The 23,861-nt window shown below is 45.8% G+C and overlaps 1 protein-coding gene across 1 annotated transcript in view; it reads right to left on the reverse strand.

The window, feature by feature from the left end:
• The window catches only part of LOC134560671 (vasoactive intestinal polypeptide receptor), a 114,148-nt gene that overhangs the window by 51,543 nt on the left and 38,744 nt on the right, over window positions 1–23,861 (reverse strand). Inside the window, exons 2-3 of the mRNA XM_063416904.1 lie at window positions 18,481–18,576; window positions 2,633–2,740 (exon numbers count right to left, since the gene is read on the reverse strand). Coding sequence (XP_063272974.1) covers window positions 2,633–2,740; window positions 18,481–18,576 — 204 coding nt within the window. The remainder of the gene's footprint in view (window positions 1–2,632; window positions 2,741–18,480; window positions 18,577–23,861) is intronic.

The following is a 23,861-nucleotide window of genomic DNA, read 5'->3' on the forward strand; positions in this document are numbered from 1 at the left end:
GCTTTACCAAACAGGAAATTTCCTGCTCTTGTTCATCTGATCACTGTAAATGGCTAATTCAAGTTGAGATGAATCACTGACCAAACCATACAATCATAAAATCGTAGAATGGATTGGTTAGAAGGGACCTTAAAGCTCATCCCGTCCCACCCCCATACATGGGCAGGGACACCTTCCACCATCCTAGGATGCTCCAAGCCCTGTCCAACCTGGCCTTGGACACTTCCAGGGATCCAGGGGCATCCACAGCTTCTCTGGGCACCCTGTGCCAGGGCCTCTTCACCCTCACAGGGAACAATTTCTTCCTAAAATCTAATCCAACCCAGCCCTCTGCCAGTTTAAAGCCATCCCCCCTTGTTCTACCACTTCACACCCTTGTACAAACCAGTCAGCTTTCCAGTGACTGGAGTCCCTGGATGAGTGAGCTGCAGAGAACCACATTAAACCAGGGGAAACTCCTCCAAAGCAGGGAGAAATCACCCCAGAAGGCTGCTGACCTTGCCAGCATTGGACATTTTCTGAGGTCCCAGAAGAGCACAACTGGCCCCAGGGGTGTGCAGGGCAGGGTCATGTCTGAGGCTCTTTCTTGGCTGGGCACACTGAGATGAGGGCACAGAGAGCCCAAGTGATGCTCTGAGTGCTCTGAGGGAAGTCTGGGCTTCTTCCAGAATGGGAATCATTCACTGCACAGAATCACAAAGTCACTGAGGTTGGGAAAGACCTCCAAGGTCACCGATTCCAACCTGTGCCTGACCCCTACCTTGTCCCCAGCCCAGGGCACTGAGTGCCACCTCCAGCCCTTCCTTGGACATCTCCAGGGATGGGGACTCAACATCTCTCTGGACAGAAGCCCCTTCTAACACCGGACCACCTTTTAATGAAAAAAAATTATCCTGGTATCCAACCTAAACCTCCCCTGGCACAGCTTGAGGCCATTTCCTCTTGTCCTGTCCCTTGTTCCCTGAGAGCAGAGCCCAGCCCTTATCCAGCCTAAGGATTTTTGAGGTAATCTGAAGCACCTGACAGATCCAATGACACAGAAACTATGGGAGATCTGCACCTTTCTGCAGGGGAACTTGGAGACCAGGATGTCCTGGGACATCTCAGAGAACAGCAGTTGCACAGGAACAGGCAAATTTTTTGAGTCTCATAAACCCATTCTGCAACAAAATTAAAGATATCCCACTTTCCTTGGCTTAAGTCCAACACAGACCCAATGATTAAAAGGAAGAAAAAAAAAAAACATAAAATGGAATCTTAGAGTCATTGAGGTTTAAAAAGACCTCTAAGAGCCTCAAGTCCAACCATGAACCCAACACTGCCAGGACCACACTGAACCACGTTCCTGTTTTTGAACACTTCCCTGGACAATGAATCCACCACTTCCCTGGGCAGCCTGTTCCAGTGCTTGACCTCTCTACATAATCAAAGATACACAATATTTTCCTCCTCACTCAGCTCTGGTGGGATGATGTACTAGAAAGCGTTTTTAAGAGATTTTTCTTTGTGTTTCCCTGGCTCTGCTGATGTATAAAACCCAGTGAGTGAATGCTGTGCTCCAGGGAGGGCAAGGAGCAGGAACAGCAGGAAATGATTGGAATTATTGCACTTGGCTGGTCCAATGCACAGGGGTTTTGTCCTGCAAGGTGTGATATCACAGCAGCTTCTGCCTCTTCTCCCTGACTGTTGGCACAGGAGTGATGAGCTACCAGGGGATTTTGGAAACCAGGAAATGAGCCCTAGGATGGGACTCCAGGGGTTTTGAATTTCCCTTCTGTGCCTGCAAAGAATTTTGGTGTGGCCTTGGGCAAGTGGTGTAATCAGCATGTGCTGGTTAATGAGTGCAGTGCCCAGGGCTGTTGAACAGGGATGGTGCTGTTTCCCTACCCCCATTCCTAATTTGTCCTGTCTGTTTGCACTACAAGGCTTTAAAAATGGAGGGTCAGGTCAATGCAGGATCTCCAGTGCAAAAGAACTTAATTCTGTTAAGGCCTGCAAGGTTTCTGCAACCAAAAATAATGAAAAACAACTATAACTACCAGGAGACACAATCAGCCCTGCTGCTGCATGGCCCCTCGAGACCTGAGTTTTAAACTAAAGCTTCTCAGAACACCCTGAAGAGTGAGTTAAGCTGCCTCCTCCATTAACCTCCCCTGGCCATTATTTGTCAGGTTAATTCCTTGGCCACTGGCCAGATTTGTCATTCCAGCAGAGAAAAAAAAAATGAACAACTTTATTACGTACAGTTTCAGCTTGTTTATTTTCTGTCAGAGACTTAATTAATGATCCTGCTAAACTGCTCACTTTGCCCAACAAACACAACTGTTCCACAGGTTGGTTCAGTTTTCATTGCACAGCACCCACACCACTGGATTTCATCAGGAGCCATTTTTGCATCCCTGGGATCCACAGTTGTCTTGGGTTGAGAAATGTAACCAAACCAAGACAACAGCAGTGGTGCTGCAAGTGCAGGGAGGATGTTTTGATGTTTGGTAATTCATGAATGGCTCAGAAACCTCCTTTGCCTCAGGCTAAGAGCTGGTTTCTCCCTCTTTATTGAGCTGTTCCCCCATGGAATGATGAGAAACCCCACTGGGGGTGAGGCCGTGGAGCTGTTTTGGGATTTGCTTACCCAGGAAGGAGGTCAGGAATCTGAAGTACTTGGGGCATGGCCGTACCACGACTTCTCCCACCTCTGCTTCAGGCCAGCACGTGATGTTGTCCCACTGCCTCCTGCAGCCTGGGGAAGAGAGAAAAGCAGATGGTGGAGCACTCAGGAGGCAGCAGGGCAGCTCTGCAAAGGTGTGTAGAGCCCCTCACCCCAGCACAGGAACCTTTGGGAATAAAACCCCACAAAAATATTTCCTTTAAACACGCAGCTTTTAGCTCCCCCAGTCCCTAAAATTCAGCACCCTAATTTTCCAGAAATCAGTATGGAAAGAACATCACATAAGGGAAAAAAAAAAAATAAGGCAAATCAGGCTTGATACAAGAACAGTGTCCTAGGTTAAAAAGGCAGAAATTCTCCATTAAATCTCTCTCTTCCTTGCCCGTGTCACTCCCTGTTGCATTAAAACACCTGATCTGAACCTGTGAGACATTGCCCCCTTCCTTCTCTGTTTCCCCCAAATGCCATCATCTTTTTCTTGCCATTGCAATGATTGTGCAGCTGTCACAGCAGGAAGGGGACATGGATGACAACCAAGGGATCAAGGACCAAAACCCCTTCACCAGAAGTAGTTTTTTCCTCTTAAAAAGGGAAAAGGCACAAAACACTGCTGGAGGCTGAGCAGGGGCAGTGCTGTGGCCAGGAGATGATCCCTATGGAAGAGTGAGGGAATGTGGCACATCCTGAGCTATCCAAGCTAGGAATGAAGGAATAACCAACGCAGAGAGAAAACACAGAAAACTCATTTTGTCAAAATGAGACATTGCTGAAGATTTTCTGGGTAGAATAAAAGCTTTCGTGGAAAGAAAAAATGCCATGTCCTTTCCACAGATTTCTAATATTCTGGTTTGCCCTTTTATTTCTCAAAAGGCATTAATAATACCCCATGCATGCTGCATTGTTGGATCACGTAACATTAACGCTGAAGCCAAAAGGAGAGTTGGCAGATCTGAATTAAAAAAAAGAGAAAGGAAAAGGAACCAAACACATTTTTTATGTCTATATGTTACCATCTCTGAGTTCTTAGCAGGATTTTGACATTTTCCCCCCTGCTTTATATTTCCAACAGCCAGGCACTTCAGCTGCTGCCTGGGTGAGATGGATGGGTTGTCAGCAGAGCTCCCTTTTTCCAGCACCTCTGCTCTGTTATTTGTCACACCCCATCAGATGGAAACGCTCCCCCAAGTGTGACTCACGCTCTGTTGAGGTCAACAGCCCCACACGAGAGGGACTGGGATGTGAGGAGCAAAGTGGTGAGAAAATGTTGAGGAAATACTTCTCACATGCCAGCAAAGGGAGCCAGGAAAACCCCTGTCAGGCTGCACTTGTTGGTACTTACACCCTGCTCTGAAATGCCTCCCTGAAATCATCTTTTACTCCTCGAGCTAAGGAAAGGGCTGGTGTCATCACCAGCCTGTGCAGAGCCAGGCAGATCAGTCTCAGATCAATAGGGAGCACACAGAAATGCTTTGAAGCTGAAAAAGAACCCTTAGCTCGCTTTCAAAGTGATTTTACTGTTTTTTCCCCCCACTCTTCCTTCATGAACAAACTGAACTTTTCAAATGAAGTCCTGGGCTGAGTCTATCAGAGCCTGGAAATGGAATAACTGATGGCATCTCCTTCACACAGCTCTCGTGCAGAGCTCATTAAAAGTCAGGTTTCAGGTCCTTATATCAGGTGCCCAGCTCAGTTCTCACAGCCTCACGCTTATCTCCCACCAAACAGCCAGCAGCTCCAAAAGTGTCAGGATATTAAAGAATCCATGGAAAATTATTCCATGACAGAGTATTTCACGATCTACAATCTTTTCCTCCACCAACTGCAGTAAATTACAGTGCAGCCATTACCTCATGATAGGTTATAACACAAAATAAAAGCCATCTGATAGCATCAGATGGCTTTTTAAATGCCCTGAATTATGCACACTGAGAGTTTTGGTGATCTGTATCTTTTTCTCTGTTGACATTTTTCAGCACCACCTGTGATGTGTGAAGAAAGCTTTTAGGCGCTCACTTTTGTAGCAAAAGCTTGTTTTTCTGATTAAGAGAAAGCGAAACTGGCCTTGCCAGACACATAAAGTGTATTTTTACAAATTATTGCCTGTGTAAACACACCTTGTACCTGCCCATGAGCTCTTACAACACCAATCTTCCTCATCGCTGCCCCGGACACGCTGAAAATATTTCTGCAATAAATAAAGGAGGCAATGGAAACAAGAACTCTGGCTGGCAGTGCCTGTCACCACAGGATTGGTGAATCTTGGAATGGTTTGGGTTGGAATGGATCCTAAAGATAATCTCATTCCAAATCTCTGCCACTATCCCAGGATGCTCCAAGCCCTGTCCAGCCTGGACACTTCCAGGGATGGGGCAGCCACAGCTGCTCTGGGCCTGTTCTAACAGGTCTGTGTCTTCCTTGTGCTAATTATCTGCACTCCAGGAGAGTCAATAATTCCTAGTGAGTGGAAGAGAGCAACTGGAGTTTAAGGGATTGGAACACTTGAAGATTGATACCTGCAAAGTGCTTTACATGCACAGTCCAGTGCTGTAATCGCCCCATCAAAATTTCAGGTAAAACTTTGTGTTCTTTCATCTCACCCACCTCACAGACAACCTTTACAAGGAGCCTTCCAGAAAATGAATTTCTGCCTCCCAAACTGATATACTTTATCCTGGAAAACTGCTAGAACTGGGAGCTGGCAGGCAAAAAACCACCATGAGCCTTGGGTCACCACTGCCACCACAGACTCCAGGGAGCAGAGACCTCCCAAATGAGGGATCATTTTCTATTTCAAAGTTGTATGAAATAATGAAAAATAGTGTAGATAGATTCTTTTTCTCCCATAAATCTTGTAAATTAAGTGTAATTGGATTTTGATTCTGAACCCAGGAAAATTTTTAGAATTCACAGCCTCCTGTGCCAAGGCACTGCACAGTTTAAGTGTCCACTGACAGAAAAATTATATCTTTTTCTGAATTCACTTTGAACCTGCTCATTGCTGGTTTCACCAGGAATTGCTCAGTTCTTTTACAAAGAAAAAAAATATTCACAGCCTCATTTATCAAGGAGCCTTCCAGAAAATGCATTTATTCCTCTCAAACTGACAGACTTTATCCTGGAAAACTGCTGGGATCGGGGGGGGGGGGGGGTTGGCAGGCAAAAATCTATCTGAGGGCAGAAACAGTTGCACTGTGCCTTGGAAGAAGGAAATCCCTCTCTTCCCTGTGGCATCACTTGGATATGGCAAAGATGACAAGTCTGGCCTGATCATGTAGTGTTTGGGGATTGATAAATGCTTCCCATTAATTAATTATAAATATTGTCTTCTACCGTGCACTCAGTGTCTGCAGGGAGGATGGTTATCCATCCTCACCCAGTGCAGCAAGTGCCAATGAGTTAAAAACACACCTACTCTCCATTTCTAGCAAAAGGACTGCTCTGCTCATGTGCCTGTCCCCAAAAACCAGGGGGTACCCACCCAAAAACCAGGGGTACACACCCAAAAACCAGGGGTACACACCCAAAAACCAGGGGTACACACCCAAAAACCAGGGGGTACACACCCAAAAACCAGGGGTACACACCCAAAAACCAGGGGTACACACCCAAAAACTAGGGGTACCCACCCAAAAACCAGGGGGTACCCACCCAAAAACCAGGGGTACACACCCAAAAACCAGGGGTACACACCCAAAAACCAGGGGTACACACCCAAAAACCAGGGGGTACCAAGGGCTGTTCTCTGCCTTGGGAAGGATCCCAGGTGAATCTGGAGGAGCTGTACAAAAAGGAGTGTGTGGCTTTTCCATGCCAGCAGCACTTACCACCTCTCTGGGTGTCTCAGGTGTAGTCTTTAAACTCTTCTCATTAGAAAAATAAACTTTAAAAATTAAATATTTTTAAAAGAAGAGGGTTTTTTTTCCATTTTAATTATTTTAACTGTGATTCCCACTCCCTCAGCTTTGCCCTGCCCTTCCTTGCCAGACCATGAAGTGCTCTCTGGAGCTGAGTATCTTCTTCTGGAGGGCTGCAGGGAGAAATCTTTCATGCCTCTAAAGAAGCTGGAGCTCAGATCCCTCTATGCAGCAGCTCAGCCTTCCTCTCTGCAAGCCAAACACCCCACAAGCAAGCCCAGGGCTGCATCAGCCTCACTTAGGGCCCTCCTCTAAGAGGTTCTGGCTCAGAAGCAGCTGAAGACCAATGACACAGAGCATCAGGAGGCCCCAGCACACCTTTTCCCACTGTCTCTGCTAAAAGTGGATCAGAGCTCTCATTTCCTCTCCCTTCGAAAGGTTAATAAACAGAAAACAGGTCAATTCTCACGAGGCACACTGGTTTGCAGAACTGGCAGACTGGAGCGTGAAAACCCCATTTATTGGAGTCATATCTACACTTTACAGCAAATCGTGGTCAAAGCTTATCTGGGAGGCAGCAGAGAGTGACCTTCCCTCATGAATAAAAATGAATTCCAGAGCTCTGGCACAGCCCTGAGATGGGGCTTGGTGTGGCTGAGGGAAGAAATGAATGGCAGCAGGCTGGTGCCAGGCACTCTCTGGAGCCAGGTGAATTCCCAGTTCAGGGAAAAACCCTCTCAGCCCATCAGTCTTTCACTGAATCATGGAAGAATTAAGGTTAGAAAAGACCTCCAAGGGCATCAAGCCCAACCTTTGACCGAACACCATCTCCCAAAACCCTCACGCCAAATTCTCCCAAACGCATGAGGGGTTACTCCAGGTCTCTTCTGAAAGACATTCCTGCACATTTTGCTCTTGGAATCCCTGTTCAGATGCAGAGATGCCCATTTGTTGCCCGGGGTATCTCAGGAGCTCTCAGTACCCATGGGGATGAGAGCAAGGCAAAGGCACAGCTCAGTCAAGCCAGGCTGAGCTGTCCCAGGGCACCATCACAGCCTGGTGTGCTGCAATAAAATCTCATTTCCACTCCAAGTTCATACCAGCAGGCAGGCTCCAAGCTCTCAGGACTGTAAACAGCCATGGGGTGACATTTATTTATTATTATTGTCCCCCTGACAAGCCCAGCCGTGGTGCTCACCCGTGGCTTGCCTCGTTACAAACATCTCATTACAACCAATTATCACTGCATCAATCTCCCTCTCCCAGCTGAGCACTGATCTCTCGCCTGACTGAGGGAAAAAGACTCCAAAACCTGCAACAATCCATAACTCAGCACCACCCAGGCAGTTTGGATTTAATCTCAGGGGAGGAAAACCCACCACCAGCCTTGGGTCACCACTGCCACCACAGACTCCAGGGAGCAGAGACCTCCCAAATGAGGGATCATTTTCTATTTAAAAGTTGTATGAAATAATGAAAAATAGTGTAGATAGATTCTTTTTCTCCCATAAATCTTGTAAATTAAGTGTAATTGGATTTTGATTCTGAACCCAGGAAAATTTTTAGAATTCACAGCCTCCTGTGCCAAGGCACTGCACGGTTTAAGTGTCCACTGACAGAAAAATTATATCTTTTTCTGAGTCCACTTTGAACCTGCTCATTGCTGGTTTCACCAGGAATTGCTCAGTTCTTTTACAAAGACAAAAATATTCACAGCCCAACCACAATATCCCTTTCCCTGGGGAGAAAACCCATAAAATCCTCTTTAATATCCCTCCTCAGGCATCTCTTTTTCAAGCTGAAGTGTCCCAGCCTATTTAGTAGCTTCCAGCATGGAAACAGCTTCCTATCCTTTCTCCCTTGTATCTTTGGTGTGTTTAATCCTACCCCACCCTGCCCTGGGCTTGCAGAGTAGGGGTTTCCCTATTTTTCTGTGACAGATTTGGTTTGACTGGGGTTAGCTTGGCTCTGAGGTTTTGCTAAATGCATCCTCCCTCTCTTCCCTGAAAAAGCCACTGCTGTGCCCTCCTGTCCCCAGTCCCACTCACACTCCTGCATCCTTTGGGCATCCCTCCTTCCCCCAGCTCCATCTCACCTCCTTTTTTATTTGTATCACCACTGGCAGTCAACCCCATCCCCTCAGAGCTCCTCTTCCAGCTCTGCACAGCCTTTTGTTTGAATTTCTTGCCTGCTGTGCTGCCTGCTCTCAGGATGTGCCAGAGAATCCACCCAGCTGAGGGAAAGCCAGAATCCTGCCAGGGATGTGACCCTGACACGGTGGCATTTCCTTCCCACCACCCCTGAGCTCTGCTGGTGCTCTGATGCTCCTGTGCTCATCACTCACTGAGGGATTTGCAGCTCTAATTCAGCAGAAAAGGGACTTGGGCAATCACAGAAAGCAAAAAAAGGATCCTAAAAATTCAGGATAAGTGAAAAGAGTTTGCTTTGGACTTTGCCTCAATATCTGTGGCGAGACACAGACTGTGATTTCATTGTTCCCTCTCTGTACAAATTGGACTTGATGATCTTAAAGGTCTTTTCCACCTTAAGCTTAACCATGATTCTATAACAAGAACACCATAAATTACTATAAAACCTGCTTTGCACTTCTGCAAGTAGAAGCTGTCCACACACTCACCAGGAATATATTCAAAAGTAACTTTCTTCCCAAATGCTTGCAGAAATTTGACTCAAAGACACATGAAGGAAACTTCACCTTAAAGGCCCCAGATTGAGTCATTCTAATCAGTGTGAAAGAAATCACCAGTCACTATTGCTTCAGGATGAATTTTAAATTTCCATCAACAACATCTATTAGGAAACAATTTTGTTTTTTTAAAAAAGTTTGTAATCTTTCAGCCTTTTTTAACCAAAAAACTAAATAAACACTGGGCTTTTTTAATCCCTCCTTTTCATAAATCAAATCTGTGAGCTGAGCCCTTCTGCCTAACTCCAGAACATGTAAACTGAAAGAAAAGATCCAAGATTTAAGATGAAGTTTACACAGGGTGTTGCCAAAAACATGACTTATCTCCTCAGCAGCCTCCGAACAAGATCTCCAGGGCTCTGACACAGAGCATGTTTAAAGGATTATTCCAGGGTTTCCTCACTCAAATCCCTCTGCTCTTCCAGGAGTTGCAGACAACTGGATTTATGGAGAATCAGACTTTGAATCCAGGTACCTTCCTAGATGTTTTTTTTTCCCATATTGGTGTCTTGTCTTGGGTTATGTAACCAAAAAAAAAAGTGTATTCTATTTCATCTGTAGAAAGCAGTTGAGGGATGGATTGTTTTTCTTTATCTTTTGTACCTCCAGGAGGGGGGTGGATGCCTGCTGATCACAGCCCAGCTGTTAAACCAGGTGGGGCAGTGTTTGTGATCTCTGTCACCACTGCCCACCCTCGGGGATATCTTCTGTTCATGGGCCATTGAGGCTCACCAGTGACTGACACATTCCATCATCCATTGGGAGATGCTGCACCCAGTGGGGAGGAGCCAACCATTCCCTACCCAGATAAAAATGGGGACACAGGGACTCCAGATCATCTGGTTTTCCACTGAATTCTTGGAGGAAGAGTGGGCCCATCTCGCCAGCACTGGACCCTTTTTTCTACAGGATCATCTCTACTCCAACAGAACCACATCTGTCACTCTAGGAGGATTTATTTGGACTGTTTCCAACATCCTGGCCAACAGGATGTCAGGTTGTATCTCTGACTCTGTCAGGGTTTTCTAGGACTTTTGTTTGTTAGTTAGTTAGTTTGTTAGTTTTTTAAGTACTACTGCATTTTTATTTTTAATATTCTTGGTAAAGAACTGTTACTCCTATTCCCATATTTTTGCCTGAAATCTCCTAATTGCAAAATTGTAATAATTTGAAGGGAAGGTTTTTACATTCTCCATTCCAAGGGAAACTTCAGTTTTCCCTGACAGATACCTGTCTTGCCAAACCAAGACAGGTCTCCAGAAAGAAATTCATAGTGAAGGAGAGTGGCTCAGCCTCTGGGAATGCTTTTCCCAACATCAGTTATGATGTGTGCAATATTCCCCAGTGAACTTATCCCAGGTAAAATGGGTGGATACCATCATGACAGTTCTCTGGTATAGTCAATATTAACAGAAAAACAAAAAAGTAAAGATGAGGAAGGAGAGGCATTTTAACTAGAAATCTCATGGGATGTGAGAGGGACAAACCCAGGCTGCTGTCAGAAAGAAAACCTCTGCATAGATGGCTTTAATCTGAGCTGTTATCCAGAGCTTTGAAAATGCTTTGAATTTATTTTCGATTGGCCTGCAGCAATGGCAGTTTCTCCTTATTTCTACAACCTTTGCACAGCTAAGGATGTGTGCATTTATTTATTATCCCATGCTAAAAAGCAAAAGGAACCAAAACCTCTGCTGGCATTTAAAAAATGTGGCACATTCTCCAAACTAAAATGGCTTTTCCAACACAGATTTATGTCCACTAAGTGGCTGCTAATCCCAAAAAACCCTGGGACAGCTGTTCTGAAATCAAACAAACGCTGCTGCTTGTTAGAGAGCTTCCAGCCAGAAGCCAGCAACAGGCAAAACCGAGGCAAAGCCTCCACCCCTGCTGTGTTTTAAGGCAGAAAACAGATGTTGGAAAGTCTTAATATCTGTGGAAAGGTGAGGCCAAGGCAAAAATCAGCTCTTAGCTCCACAGTGAGGAGCGATGAGGTGTTGTGTGGGTCTGTTGGAATTTCATCCTGGGTTTGGTGGGTGTTTGGGACTTCAGGTGGGTGGGCTCAGACAAGCAACTGAGGGACCACTGATGGAAACATGGAATCAATAAGGCTGGAAAAACATTTTAAAACCATTGAGTCCGGCATTGTTGCGTTCACCACTAAACCACATCCCCAAAACTCCACTGGGAATTAGCAGGGCTCACTGGAGAGGTGGGCAGTGGGTCACGGAGCAAGGATGGACAGAAAAAGAACAATTTTAAGGGAAAGTTTTGCTGATTACTGTTTCCTCAGAAAAAAACCTCCTGATGTGGAAGAACAGCATTGGTTTCAGGCTGGATCAAAGCAGCCCACACCAAAGTCTGGGGCTGGTTCTCAGGGTTCAGGCTGGGTTTTCCACTGTGGCAGCACCACTCCCTCATGTTTCAGGGGCCAGCTTTCACAGCAGAGACTGAAAAGGTTCTCCTCTGAAAAATCCAAGGCAGATTTCTTTATTTAGAGTTTCTACGGAGTGGGTTGCACCTCTGTAGGAGCTGCAGCATGAAGGTGTGTTTGGGAAGAGTCACAGAGAGAGGAGGGAATGCTGAAGGAAGACTGTTGGAACCCTGCAAGCTGAGAATTCCAGGCTCTCTGTGCTGCCAGGCACTGACCCCCAGGCAAACCCTGCATTGACCTGAGGTCATGGAAAAGGCTCCCAAAATGGAGTGACAGCGCTGGGATTGTGGGTGTGGAGTTTGGGTAGCAGTGTGTGACACCACAGGGTGGAAACTCAGAGTTTGAGGGTTTAGGATACAGGAATGGATATAAAGCAAGGTGGAGGGTTCAGGGCAGAGGCCAGTCCTGCTTTTTCACCTTCTTCTCCACAGGTCTGGGTGGTGTTTTGTAATTGGGTAGAAAAATCCACATTGCAGGGCAGGGGTGGTTGGGTATTGGGTTAAAAGTAAAAATAATTTAGGTGTCATCTCATAATTGGACAGTTTATGCTTAAAAGACCATGGAAAGAGATAGAGACAGAGCCATTTTTCACCTTGTTAGCTAGAACTCACAGCTTGTGAGACTGTAACATAGATAAGAATTAATAAACTACTGAGTCCAACTATGAAAACTGCATCTCCCAAGCATTTAATCCCAGCTCTAACAACAGAAGAAAAGAAGATAACAAACCCACAGAGGGCCATTTTGAAAGACCTGTCCTACTGTGTATCGTGACCTTTTCCAAAGAACTTGGAGAAAAAATCCTGCTAAATGAAAGGGAGCTTGACTTTGGTACTGATCCTACATGAGAGTCTGGGGTTCAAGGTCTTGGTGTCCCATGGCTGAATTTTCTGCTGTTGTAGGAGAGGCCACACTGTCAAGGAATGGAGGGGACTGATGGCATGTCTGGGAGTTGCCCAATGCTGCTGGTCAGAGCAAGAATGGAACTAAGACACCCTTTGTATCACCTAGGCTGGAGTAATGGGGAAAAAGTAAATTAAAAATTAACAAAAGAGAACATGGCAGAAAGTCCAGCAGGTGCTTTTGCCTTTAGAGAGACCATCAAGATCAAACAGATTTCAGGCTGAGCTAAACTGGGTTTTTTGAGTGTATTGACAGAGGTTTGATTTGGGGCTTTATTTAGCAGAACAACAGCTGTCATTTAATGCCATTCCTGTTGTTCCAGGACTTTTTAAGAGGTTGATGAGGCTTACGAGAGCTGTACACAACTGAAATAGCAGAATCCCAGAATCTTTGAGGTTGGGGAAGACCCCTAAGGTCACCAAATCCAACCACCAGCCCAGCCCCACCACGTCCCCCACTGATGCACGTCCCCAAGGGCCACATCCACAGTTGTTCCCCACCCCAGTTTGGGCACTCTCTGGAGTTCTTGAGCTGGACCAGCCACGTGGTGCCTCCTCCAGCACCTGGAGAGCTGCTGATAACAGGATTGTCCCACAAATCCCACTGACACCTCGTCTGCCCCAGCAGGGCTCATGCAACTGGGAGGTGAGAATTCACTTGAACTTTTCCAAGCAAGGAACTATTAATTATTTCTTATCTTGCTGCACTATAAACAGATGGTGATGAATAAACAGGCTCCTAATTTAAACTTCATCAATGTTTTTTTCCAGCTTGATTTTTAATTTCCATATGTTCGCAGCTTCTCCTCCCATCAAACTTGCTTTGACTTCTTTAGGGGGGACTGACAGAGACCCCCCCACCACAGGCTCCAAATTTGGATTTTAAAGTCAGCCTCCACTGTGGAACAACAAAATTCAGAGTTTAAACAGCATGGGCCATTTCCCACCTGGATTTTTTTTCATGTGACAATGGTGATGATGAGCTTGCAGGACTCATCTCTATCTCACAAGGGTGAGGCATGTGCAAGCTAAGCAGATGTGAACAGGCTTTGGGAATGGCACTACTTTTCTCCCCATGTTTTCCATTTTTCAGAGTTTTTTATTGGGTTTTATTCGGTTTCCAAGACAGGGTTAGAGAGCAAACAAAGAAAAATGAAGTGTTGAAGGACTAGGGGTATCAGGCCAGGTTGGACAGGGCTTGGAGCAACCTGGGATAGTGGAAAGTGTCCCTGTCATGGCAGGGGGTTGGAATGAGGTGAACTTTAAGATCCCTTCCAACCCAAACCATTCCATGATTCTGTGATTCCACAAGCTCCCTGCACAGCTCCTGGGTCTCCAGAGCTGCTCCTCCCACCCAGACACGAGCCATGGTTCCTTATTCAGCTGTTATCCCTAAATAACTCTCCTGCTTCTGAAAGAGTATCTGATTGCAGAGCAAATTAATTAGCAGTAATGGGATAAACAGATAATGAGCTGAGCCAGCCGACCTAGACCTGATTGATTTTCCTGCCCTTTTAGCAAAGAGAGAGCTACTTCTTTTTATTTATTATCGTTTCATTTGTGTGCTTCAGTTTAAGCTGAGCTGTGTGTAAATTACAACCATGGAGAAGGGAAGCTTTCTCAAAAACACACCCAGAAAAACTCCTCTGGGTGCTCGGGGACCATGACATGAAGGAGGGAAGTGAAAGTCAGAAGGAAGCAGTGCAGTGGTGATTCCTGCCTTGCAGCCTTCAGGAGCTCAGCCACACTTCACAGAGAGGGGTTTGCCTCTGTCTGTGAGTCTGGGAAGGAAAGCCCTTATCCCAAGAGCTGGGATAAGGAAATCCCCTTTTCCCAGCCCTTGGGAGAGCTTCCCCACTGCTGCCCAGAGCATTGTCAGCTGAGCAGCCGCTGTGTTGCACATCTATGTCCTGGCTGGAAAAGCATCTGGAGCTAAATCCCAGTTTTCAGTGAGGCTGGGATTGCAGTCCCCACTTCTGAGATACAGAATCATGGACTAGTTTGGTTTGAAAAGGACCTTCAAAGGTCTTGTACTACATTGGCCAAATCCCCTCCAAGGCAGTGAACACCAGCACTGAGATTACCTGTGAAATGTGGATTTTTCCTGCACACCAAGATCCCCCTCATTTTAAATATTTTGACAACAGTTGAGACAATCTGAGCAGGATTCACCACAACCTGAAAGAGATGCCTGCACCTGGCCAGAACACACCAGAGATACCCAAAACCAAGTGGAAATCTCTCTCCAAAAGTCATTTCCATGCCATGGCTGTTTGCCCCTGTGAATCTGGTCTCAGTCTACCTATTCCTGATTTTAATGGCAGAGCATTAAAGCACTCCTGTGTTGAATCACATGTGTCCTTTGATGCCTTTGCTGGTCATTTCAGCACGGAGTTAAAGAACACCAGGGCACAGGAGGGCAAGGCCAGTCCTGCTCACAAAATCCAGCCCTGTGCTGCATCCCACACACCCTTCCAGGAACTGGGCAGGCTCTGCCACCAAAACTCTCCTTCCTGCAGACCTGCAGAGAGGCTGTTGGGTGTCCTCTGATGGTTACAAAGTTCCTTAAAAGCTCAGACTTTGATCTCGCTGCCATTTGCTTCTCCTCTGTACACACTGCCAGCTTCAGCTGCTTTTCCCTGTGGATTTCCCCCTCACTGCATCCTCTGCAGCCTTTCCTGCGCTGAAAAACAAATTGAACCAAGCTCCAGAGTTGGGCAATATTTAGTGACCCCTGGGCTGTAGAACCGCAGAACCATCGGGGTTGGAAGAGACCTTTAAAATTATCGAGTCCAGCTGTCAAATCTCCTCAAATTTGGGTAAATCTACTGATACTGAATCACACTCCTAACAGGGAATAGAGGGATCCACATGGATCATCTCCTTCCATGGGCAGGGACACCTTCCTCTATCCCAGGGTGCTCCAAGCCCTGTCCAGCCTGGCCTTGGACACTTCCAGGGATGGAAGAAGTTTAATCTGAAAAGACACCTGGATTTCATGCATGTTCAGCCCCTGTGAGGAAGGGATGGGTGTTTGAAGACAAAAAAAAAATAGGGCTAAGAAGAACTATTATTTTTTATCAGTGGAAATCTACTTGCTTAACCCCAGCCAGTGATCAACCCTAGCACCACCATCAAGTGCACTTAACAAGTGACTAATCTGCCTGACACATCAAATCACAGCTGTGATAAAGCCCCTCTGATCAATACAATTGATAATGGCTCCTAAACAAAGCTTTCTTTCCAGAATGTACAGAGACACTGTGTTTATTTCCACTCATTTGATTAGAAAGGATGACAAATCACTCGTTAAACCTCAAGTGATTCTCCTTTTCCTGAAAAGGCGTGGGAAGTGCAGAAGGCAACACAACTACCAGGCCATAAACCAAAGTTTTACACTGCACATCACAGGGAGACTCACTGGCTTTCCAGCTACCTGTTCTGGGGGATGGAACTGGGTTAAAATTACGTTTTTCCTCAGAGTTTTACTAGGATTTCTCTTTCCAGCAACACTCAAATGAAACAGTCATCACCTTCATACGCTCTCATATCATCACCTTCATGAGATTTCTCTCCAGCAAACTTCCCCCTCTCCCCCAACCGTCAAAGTCCAAAGTTTGATTTTACAGCTCAGCCACATTTATTGAGTTATGGAGCCCCACTCCAGAAAAACACATATTCTGTGACCTACTTGTGCTCACACTCTGGGATCACCCTGAAGGGGAAACACATCCCATGCAGGCACTTGGGAATTACCTGTCCACACAGAACGTGACAGAGTTCTTACACTCATCCACAGTCACCTATTTGAGAGCCAGCAATTCTGTTTTTTTCTGTTGCCTCCAGGGCAACAGAGTGTCTGGATAATAAAGTCAGGTATTGAGCTCCTAAATATCTGCTGATGTTTTGGGGTAAAAGGATGTCAACTGCTTTTCACAAAGGAAAGGACCTTAAAACCATCTCCTTCCAACCCCCTTCCATGGGCAGGGACACCTTCCACTGTCCCAGGTTGTTCCAAGCCCTGTCCAGCCTGGCCTTGGACACTTCCAGGGATGGAGCAGCCACAGCTGCTCTGAAAACCTGTGTCAGACCTCACCACCCTCTCAGGGAAGAATTTCTTCCTAATATCCAATCTAAACCTGCTCTCTTTCAGTTTGAAGCCATTCCTCGTTCCATCACCCCAGTTCCAGTACTGCCTCCGTGGACAAAATCATTTTCCTGTGCTCAAAACTGCAATTTTGGAATCAGTCCAATTCATCAGTAGTGACTGGAGGAAATGCAGATTTATCCCAGCATTCCATCAGGGAAAAAACCCTCCAAAGGATTTCTGTGTACTTGCTTTGGGCATTAATGACTTGCAACATGACTGTGTGTCTTTACTTCAAAACTGGGGAAAATCCTTGCATTAGTTTAGTTCTGTTGTTACAGGAATAAGAAAAAAGGAAAAAAAAAAAAGAAGCTGTTTTGGATTAAACTGTGCAATGAGAAAAATCATTCTGCAAAAGCAGAAAAAAGTATTATCACTTCAACTATTTATTCTCCTTTTCATGTGTTGTATTTAATTTCTTTAAATATCCATGAAAACGAAATGAAGCATTTCGCTGGCTCTCAGATGAAGGCTTTTATCCACCCTGAGTTCTCCCTTTACTGGATTCCAGAAGAACCTTTCTTCAAAAGGCTCCATTTAACTGCACAGAGACACTTGAAACAGCTTCCGAATCAAAGACAGTAGATAAAAGCAGGGGCCAAAACCTTCCTGGCCTCCAGTGAAGCTCCTCCTGGGATCAGCCTGTCCCAGGATTCTGTTCCATCAGAACAGCCCTTCAGTCTGTGGCCTGGCTGCAAACATTGCCAGGGGAGAATTTCCTCTTCCACTTATCCATCTTTTGGGAGGAGGGATGCAAATCCCAAGCAGGACTTGAGATTCATCTTCTCAGTCCTTTTCCCAGCACAATGGGATCCTTTTTTTTGGATCCTGGCAGTCTCACCTGGGTCCCTACACACCTTTTATTGACAGACACAGGGCTGGGAACTTGGGAGGGGCATTTGGAGGGGGAGAGATCCAACTGGGTGCCTCAGCTTGGGGTTCTGACAGCTCTGTTGGAGAACAGGATGGGATGGGATGGGATGGGATGGGATGGGATGGGATGGGATGGGATGGGATGGGATGGGATGGGATGGGATGGGATGGGATGGGATGGGATGGGATGGGATGGGATGGGATGGGATGGGATGGGATGGGATGGGATGGGATGGGATGGGATGGGATGGGATGGGATGGGATGGGATGGGATGGGATGGGATGGGATGGGATGGGATGGGATGGGATGGGGCAGCACCAAAACCATCCTCCTTTCCTGATCATTGAAGCAGGAAGAGGGTTAAGGAGAGCAGAGAACCTTCCAGGGGGATTTCTCAGTGGGGTGAGAGCTCCACAAATAAGGAGAGGGTCTCAGTTGCCAGTCCCAGCTCCAGAAATACCTCACAGACATGGAGCACCCCCTGCCTCACCATGAGGACAGGAGCAATTTTGGCATAGAGAAGAGAGGGCAGTTCAGTCAGAGGACATGGCCACAATGACTTCTCTTGAAGTAATCCAAGGCCTGGAAGAAATTCAGGCTTTCAGTTCCCAAGGAAAAATCGGAAAAATTCCAGTTCAGAGAGGTGGACAACTGTGATTAAACCCACTGAAACACCTCAGTTAGGCTTTCCAGGAGGCTGCAAGAGAACCTGCAGAGCTGCTGGAACTTTTGGCTGGCTGAACTGTGAACAAGCACCTATTTCTCTGCCTCCTGAAGAGCAGCTGGAGGAATCCTTGCTCCAGCAGCTGAAAGGCTGGGAAATGGCCAGGACGAGGCAGTGGTGGGGCTGGGGGATGTGGGTTTGCTGGCCAGGGAGGGCCGGGAGCGTTGCCATACCTGAGGTCTGGTTGTCCCAGGTGAGCTCTGCCAGGCACTGGCTGCGCTCCTCCTCGATCTCCTGCATGATGCTGCACTCCGGCCGCGTGCTGGACGCCTGCAGGGAGGGCACAGAAGGGGACAGTGAGCAAAGCCCGTCCTCACGGAGGCATTCCTGGGGATTCACGGCCTCGTGGAGCAGGCTGGAGCTCTCCAGGACCATTGCATAGATGTGCACCCAGCCTTTCACAGAAATTTTTGTCGCATTTCTGTACAAGGCATGATTTGGAGCAACATCCGCAATTGCGTCTTTACTTTGTTTTGACCCAGGAAAATCAAATATTGTGCAAAAATCCATTTTCACTGCGCTAAAGATTTCCAATTCTTGAGGTTCATAGGGTGCTTCAGGGAGAAATTTGGTCCAGACACCCCATCCCTCAGTGGGATTCGTGATGAATCGTGAAGGATCTGGAGAGACATTTTTTGGTGTTGGCCAATCGTCTACCACTAAGCCAACCAAGGAGGTTGAGAATGGCTTTTCTGGACCTGAATAAGTCAAGCAAATGGTATCCAAGCCTGATGCATTGGCCAAGGTCACCCAAATATTGGATGGATCCAAGCCTGATGCATTGGCCAAGGTCACCCAAATATTGGATGGATCCAAGCCTGATGCATTGGCCAAGGTCACCCAAATATTGGATGGATCCAAGCCTGATGCATTGGCCAAGGTCACCCAAATATTGGATGGATCCAAGCCTGATGCATTGGCCAAGGTCACCCAAATATTGGATGCATCCAAGCCTAATGCATTGGCCAAGGTCACCCAAATATTGGATGTATCCAAGCCTGATGTATTGGCCAAGGTCACCCAAATATTGGATGGATCCAAGCCTGATGCATTGGCCAAGGTCACCCAAATATTGGATGGATCCAAGCCTGATGCATTGGCCAAGGTCACCCAAATATTGGATGGATCCAAGCCTGATGCATTGGCCAAGGTCACCCAAATATTGGATGCATCCAAGCCTAATGCATTGGCCAAGGTCACCCAAATATTGGATGTATCCAAGCCTGATGTATTGGCCAAGGTCACCCAAATATTGGATGCATCCAAGCCTGATGCATTGGCCAAGGTCACCCAAATATTGGATGTATCCAAGCCTGATGCATTGGCCAAGGTCATCCAAACATTGGTTTTTGGTTGACTCATGGGCAGGATCATTTTACTTAAGGCAAACAACAAAGTAATAAGGCACGAATATGATATCTGATTTAGTTTCGTATTTCTTTTTGATTTCTTTTCTTATTCTCTCCAAATATCTCCAAACATTCACTCAAGAGGAGGGAGAGAAACCCAGAGCCTACTGAAAAATCAGCATTTCCCTCCATTTCCTTAGGGAAAAAAACCCCCAAACCCACAACCTATTTTTTTCTGATGATCAGGAGCATTCCTGCTGCTTTATGCTCTGCAAACCCTGCCTGGCTAACCAGCACCACCAGCTATGCAGGGCAGGGAGATGGCAGCTTGAATATCCGTGCCAGGAGCAGTGGGATCTGTGCTTCATGGTTTATTCCCTGTCTCCCGGCTCTCACACTAATTCAAAGCACAACAAACCCCAAATCAATAAAGGACAGAATCCCTGATGCAGATTAGAAGATCAAGGAGCTAAAAAAGCAGGAAATTCCCAGTGACAAGGGTTTTCCCCCTCAAGTGGTTTCTCCTCAGTCAGCCCTAATTGAGTTGTGTTTGTTGTACAACAGGGCCATAAATGTTCAGGTAATTAATCGTGGACTCCTCATAAGGTGCAATTCACAAACTGCCTCAATCATAAAATGTGGAAATGTTGATTTTTACTCCAAAAAGGGAGCTGGGAGCTCACACATATCTCAGCATCCCCTTGTCACCAACACACTCCCAGCTTGGAGGGGACACCTTGACCACTGCTGTGGCCACAAACTGAGGCTGCTCCAAACCCCATCTCTTTTGAAGGGGTTGGAAAGGGCATTCAACTGGGAGAAAACTGCTCAGAAATCCAGGTGAAAATCTCAGAAATCAAGAGGTGGAGAGAAGGGAATGATGTCAAGAGAGCCTTGGCTTGAGTTTGTACTGTCACTGTTAAATGTAATGTGGGGAAAAACATCAGTGGGGTGAACTTCAGGAAAAGATCATGAGGACACAGGAGAAACCTCTGCCAGAAAGAAGTGATTGATTCAGTGTTCCCTCATGAGGGTTTTGGGACAATCATATATTTTCATCAGAAACAGGCAGAGAAAATAAATTAAAATTAAAACCCCACATTTCCTGTCTCGTTTTCAAATGCATGAGTTATTGTTTTGCTCATTTATTTCCCAGTCAAGGTTTTAAGACAGAAAGTCCAGCAATCCTTTGAAGGAACAATTGTTTGATGTAAATTTGGGTTAAAATGATAAAATAATTTAACACATTAAATTAATCTCACCACTTCCTCTGTTTCATGCCATGCCTGGTTCAGATTTTAATTTCCTTTAGGTTAGGAATGGGTCTTGATTTGTAGTGTATAAACAATTAATTATGTGGTTTTCAAGTCAAATTAAAAGTAAATAAAAACACAAACACTAGAAGAAGGGGAATAATTTGGAGTTGTCTTCATTCTCAAATATTTCTTTTCCCCAAGGGGAAACAGATCTTTGGAAATTTCATCTTGGCTCATCTGAAATACCATAGATTTATTTTGTTTTGATTTACAGTGCTTCTTGCCATTTTATTTTAACCTTAAAAAAGCACTAGGGGAAGCGTGAGAGATTTGCAGAACACTTGCTGGAAAAATAAAGACTGAAATGTTTTCAAAACATTCTGACTTTTTCAAAGGGAAGTTTTAACTCTCTGGACTTAAACATTTGCCAAATTCATCTCACATCTATAAATAGCTCTGGCTTTCACTTTATAAATTAATTCATAGGACTCTAACTTTGATCAGGGCTGGCAAAGCACTCTGTAGTTTTACAATAGATCTGAATTTTTTTAGGCAGTAGATTTTACACCAAGCTCATTAACAAGTACTTCACTGCCACTTCTTCTCTGCACTAAAATCTCATGCCTGGATTGGATAATTGTACATTCACCTCAATAGCCCAATATTTACTTTCTAACTGGTTTTATCACCTTTAAAAAACAAATGAGGCTCTGTTTTGAAAAGTGGGCTTGTGACAGGCTCAGGTAAACTTGATTATACATAGAATCTTTAAAATCTCTTTTTTTTTTTTTTTTTTTTTTTTTTTTTTTTTTTTTTTTTTTTTTTTTTTCCATGTAATCCTAAAGAAGATGTGTCTATGTCAGGCAAAACACTGAAGGTAAGAGTGTCCAGCAGCTAAAATACCAGAATACAGAAGGTCCTGGATTTTGTAGTGCTGGTACTGACTTTTTGCCAGCTTTTAGGGAAGGTGGGTGCTGACAGCAACCCCAAGCAGAACTTCAGGCTGAGGGCAGAGGGTTTGGAAAAGGACCTGGGGGTGCTGGTGGCAGCAGATGAACATGAGCCCAGGTGTGCCCAGGTGGGCAGGAGGGGCAATGGCACTTGGGTTGGATCAGGAATTGGGCATCCAGCAGGACCAGGGTGGGGATTGTCCCCTGTGCTGGGCACTGCTGGGGCCACACCTCCAGTCCTGGGGTCAGTTTTGGGCCCCTCAGGACAAGCAGGACATCGAGGGGCTGGAGTGAGTCCAGAGAAGGAAACGGAGCTGGGAAAGGGTCTGGACCACCAGGAGCAGCTGAGGGAGCTGGGAAAGGGGCTCAGCCTGGAGAAAAGGAGGCTCAGGGGGGACCTTGTGGCTCTGCACAGCTCCTGGCAGGAGGGGACAGCCAGGTGTGGCCCTTCTCCCAAGTAACAGGTGACAGGACAAGAGGGAACAGCCTCAAGGTGCACCAGGGGATGTTTAGTTTGGATATTAGGGAAAATTTCTTCACTGAAAGGTTTAACCCTGGCACAGGCTCCCCAGGGCAGTGGTGGAGTCCTCTGGAGATACTTAAAAGCCGTGTGGCACTTGGGGACATGGGTTAGTGGTGGCCTTGGCAGAGCTGGGCTAATGACTCCTCCTGATGATCTTGGAGATCTTTCCCAACCTTAATGATTTTATGATTCTATAAACAAAGAGTGGGATGTATCTCAGCTTCTCTGTCAGTGGGACACAGCAGCCTCAGTTTTAGCTGAGTCAGAGCTCTGTGTTTAGTCTGACCTGATTTTTTACCATTCTCTGAGCCCACAGACAGCGAGCAAACACCAGCTCTGAAGGCTTTCATCCCACTCCACCTCCCATGGCTGGATGGCTTCAAACTTAAATACCCAGCACTTAGCTGGAAAAGGTCAGTGATGTGTGAATTTAATGTCCACAGATCTTTAACTCAATTAAGGTCAACAACCAGATTCACACTGGAGGATTTTGAGTTTATGGCTCATTTTGCGCATTAACTAAAGAAGTAAATAAATAACTTTATCACAGCAACCCTCCTTCAAGCTCCTCAGTGATAACAGCAATAAACTCACATGTCACAGCTGTCTCTGATATAGACTGATGGAATAAAAATAATCCAAAAATGTCACAGTTTTGGGTATCACTAGGAAACAGAAAGTGTGGGGTTTTTTTACTGGTGGGTCATCAAGGTGTCTGGTGAGCAAGGGAACAAGTTCAGCTGCCTTACTTCCCCCTAGGTGCTGAAATGCTGATGGTAGGAAAGAGCCCTCAGGAGCTGCAAATCCTGCCTGTCAAAGGGGATATTCCCCGGAGGAGGGCCTAAATAATTATCTTCCTATTATTCCTCCTGGAAAAGTTGAATTAGACTTCATAGACAGCTTTGTATAAACTCACTTTACTGCATCTCCATTCTAGGTTGGTTTTTTTTTGTTGTGGTTTGGTTTTTTTTTGGTTTTTTTTTTGGTTTTTTTTTTTTGTTTTGTTTTTTTGTTGTTTGTTTGTTTGTTTTTGTGGGTTTTTTTGGTTTTTTTGTTTTGTTTTGTTTTTTGCTATGTTGTGTTGTTTTGTTTGGGTTTTTTCCTATGGAAAAGGCAGAGATTTTGGGCTTTGGCCTCTTTCACTGCAGTGAGCAACTGGCCATGCAGACAAAGGGCTGAGGAGCACATGAATTCACCTTCCCATCCAAAAAGCAAATATAAAACAAAAAGCATGATGAGCTCTGGTTAGCTCATGTTAACATCAGAGGGATGAACTGTAATCCAGTTCCTTGGGAATATCCATTATGGGTGAAGCTGAAACGTGGTAGCCACCCCTCACTAACCCCTCCTGCATGCCCAGAACACCGTGTAGAGGTGTGGGGGGTTTGTCAGGGGTTTTCCCACTCATACTCTGAGCAGAAAGATGAAGGGAATGTTTTTCCTGGATGTGATTTCTCACAGCCCTGGGTTCTGCAG

Source organism: Prinia subflava, chromosome 1 (assembly GCF_021018805.1).
Source record: "Prinia subflava isolate CZ2003 ecotype Zambia chromosome 1, Cam_Psub_1.2, whole genome shotgun sequence".
Classification (NCBI taxonomy): Eukaryota; Metazoa; Chordata; class Aves; order Passeriformes; family Cisticolidae; genus Prinia; species Prinia subflava.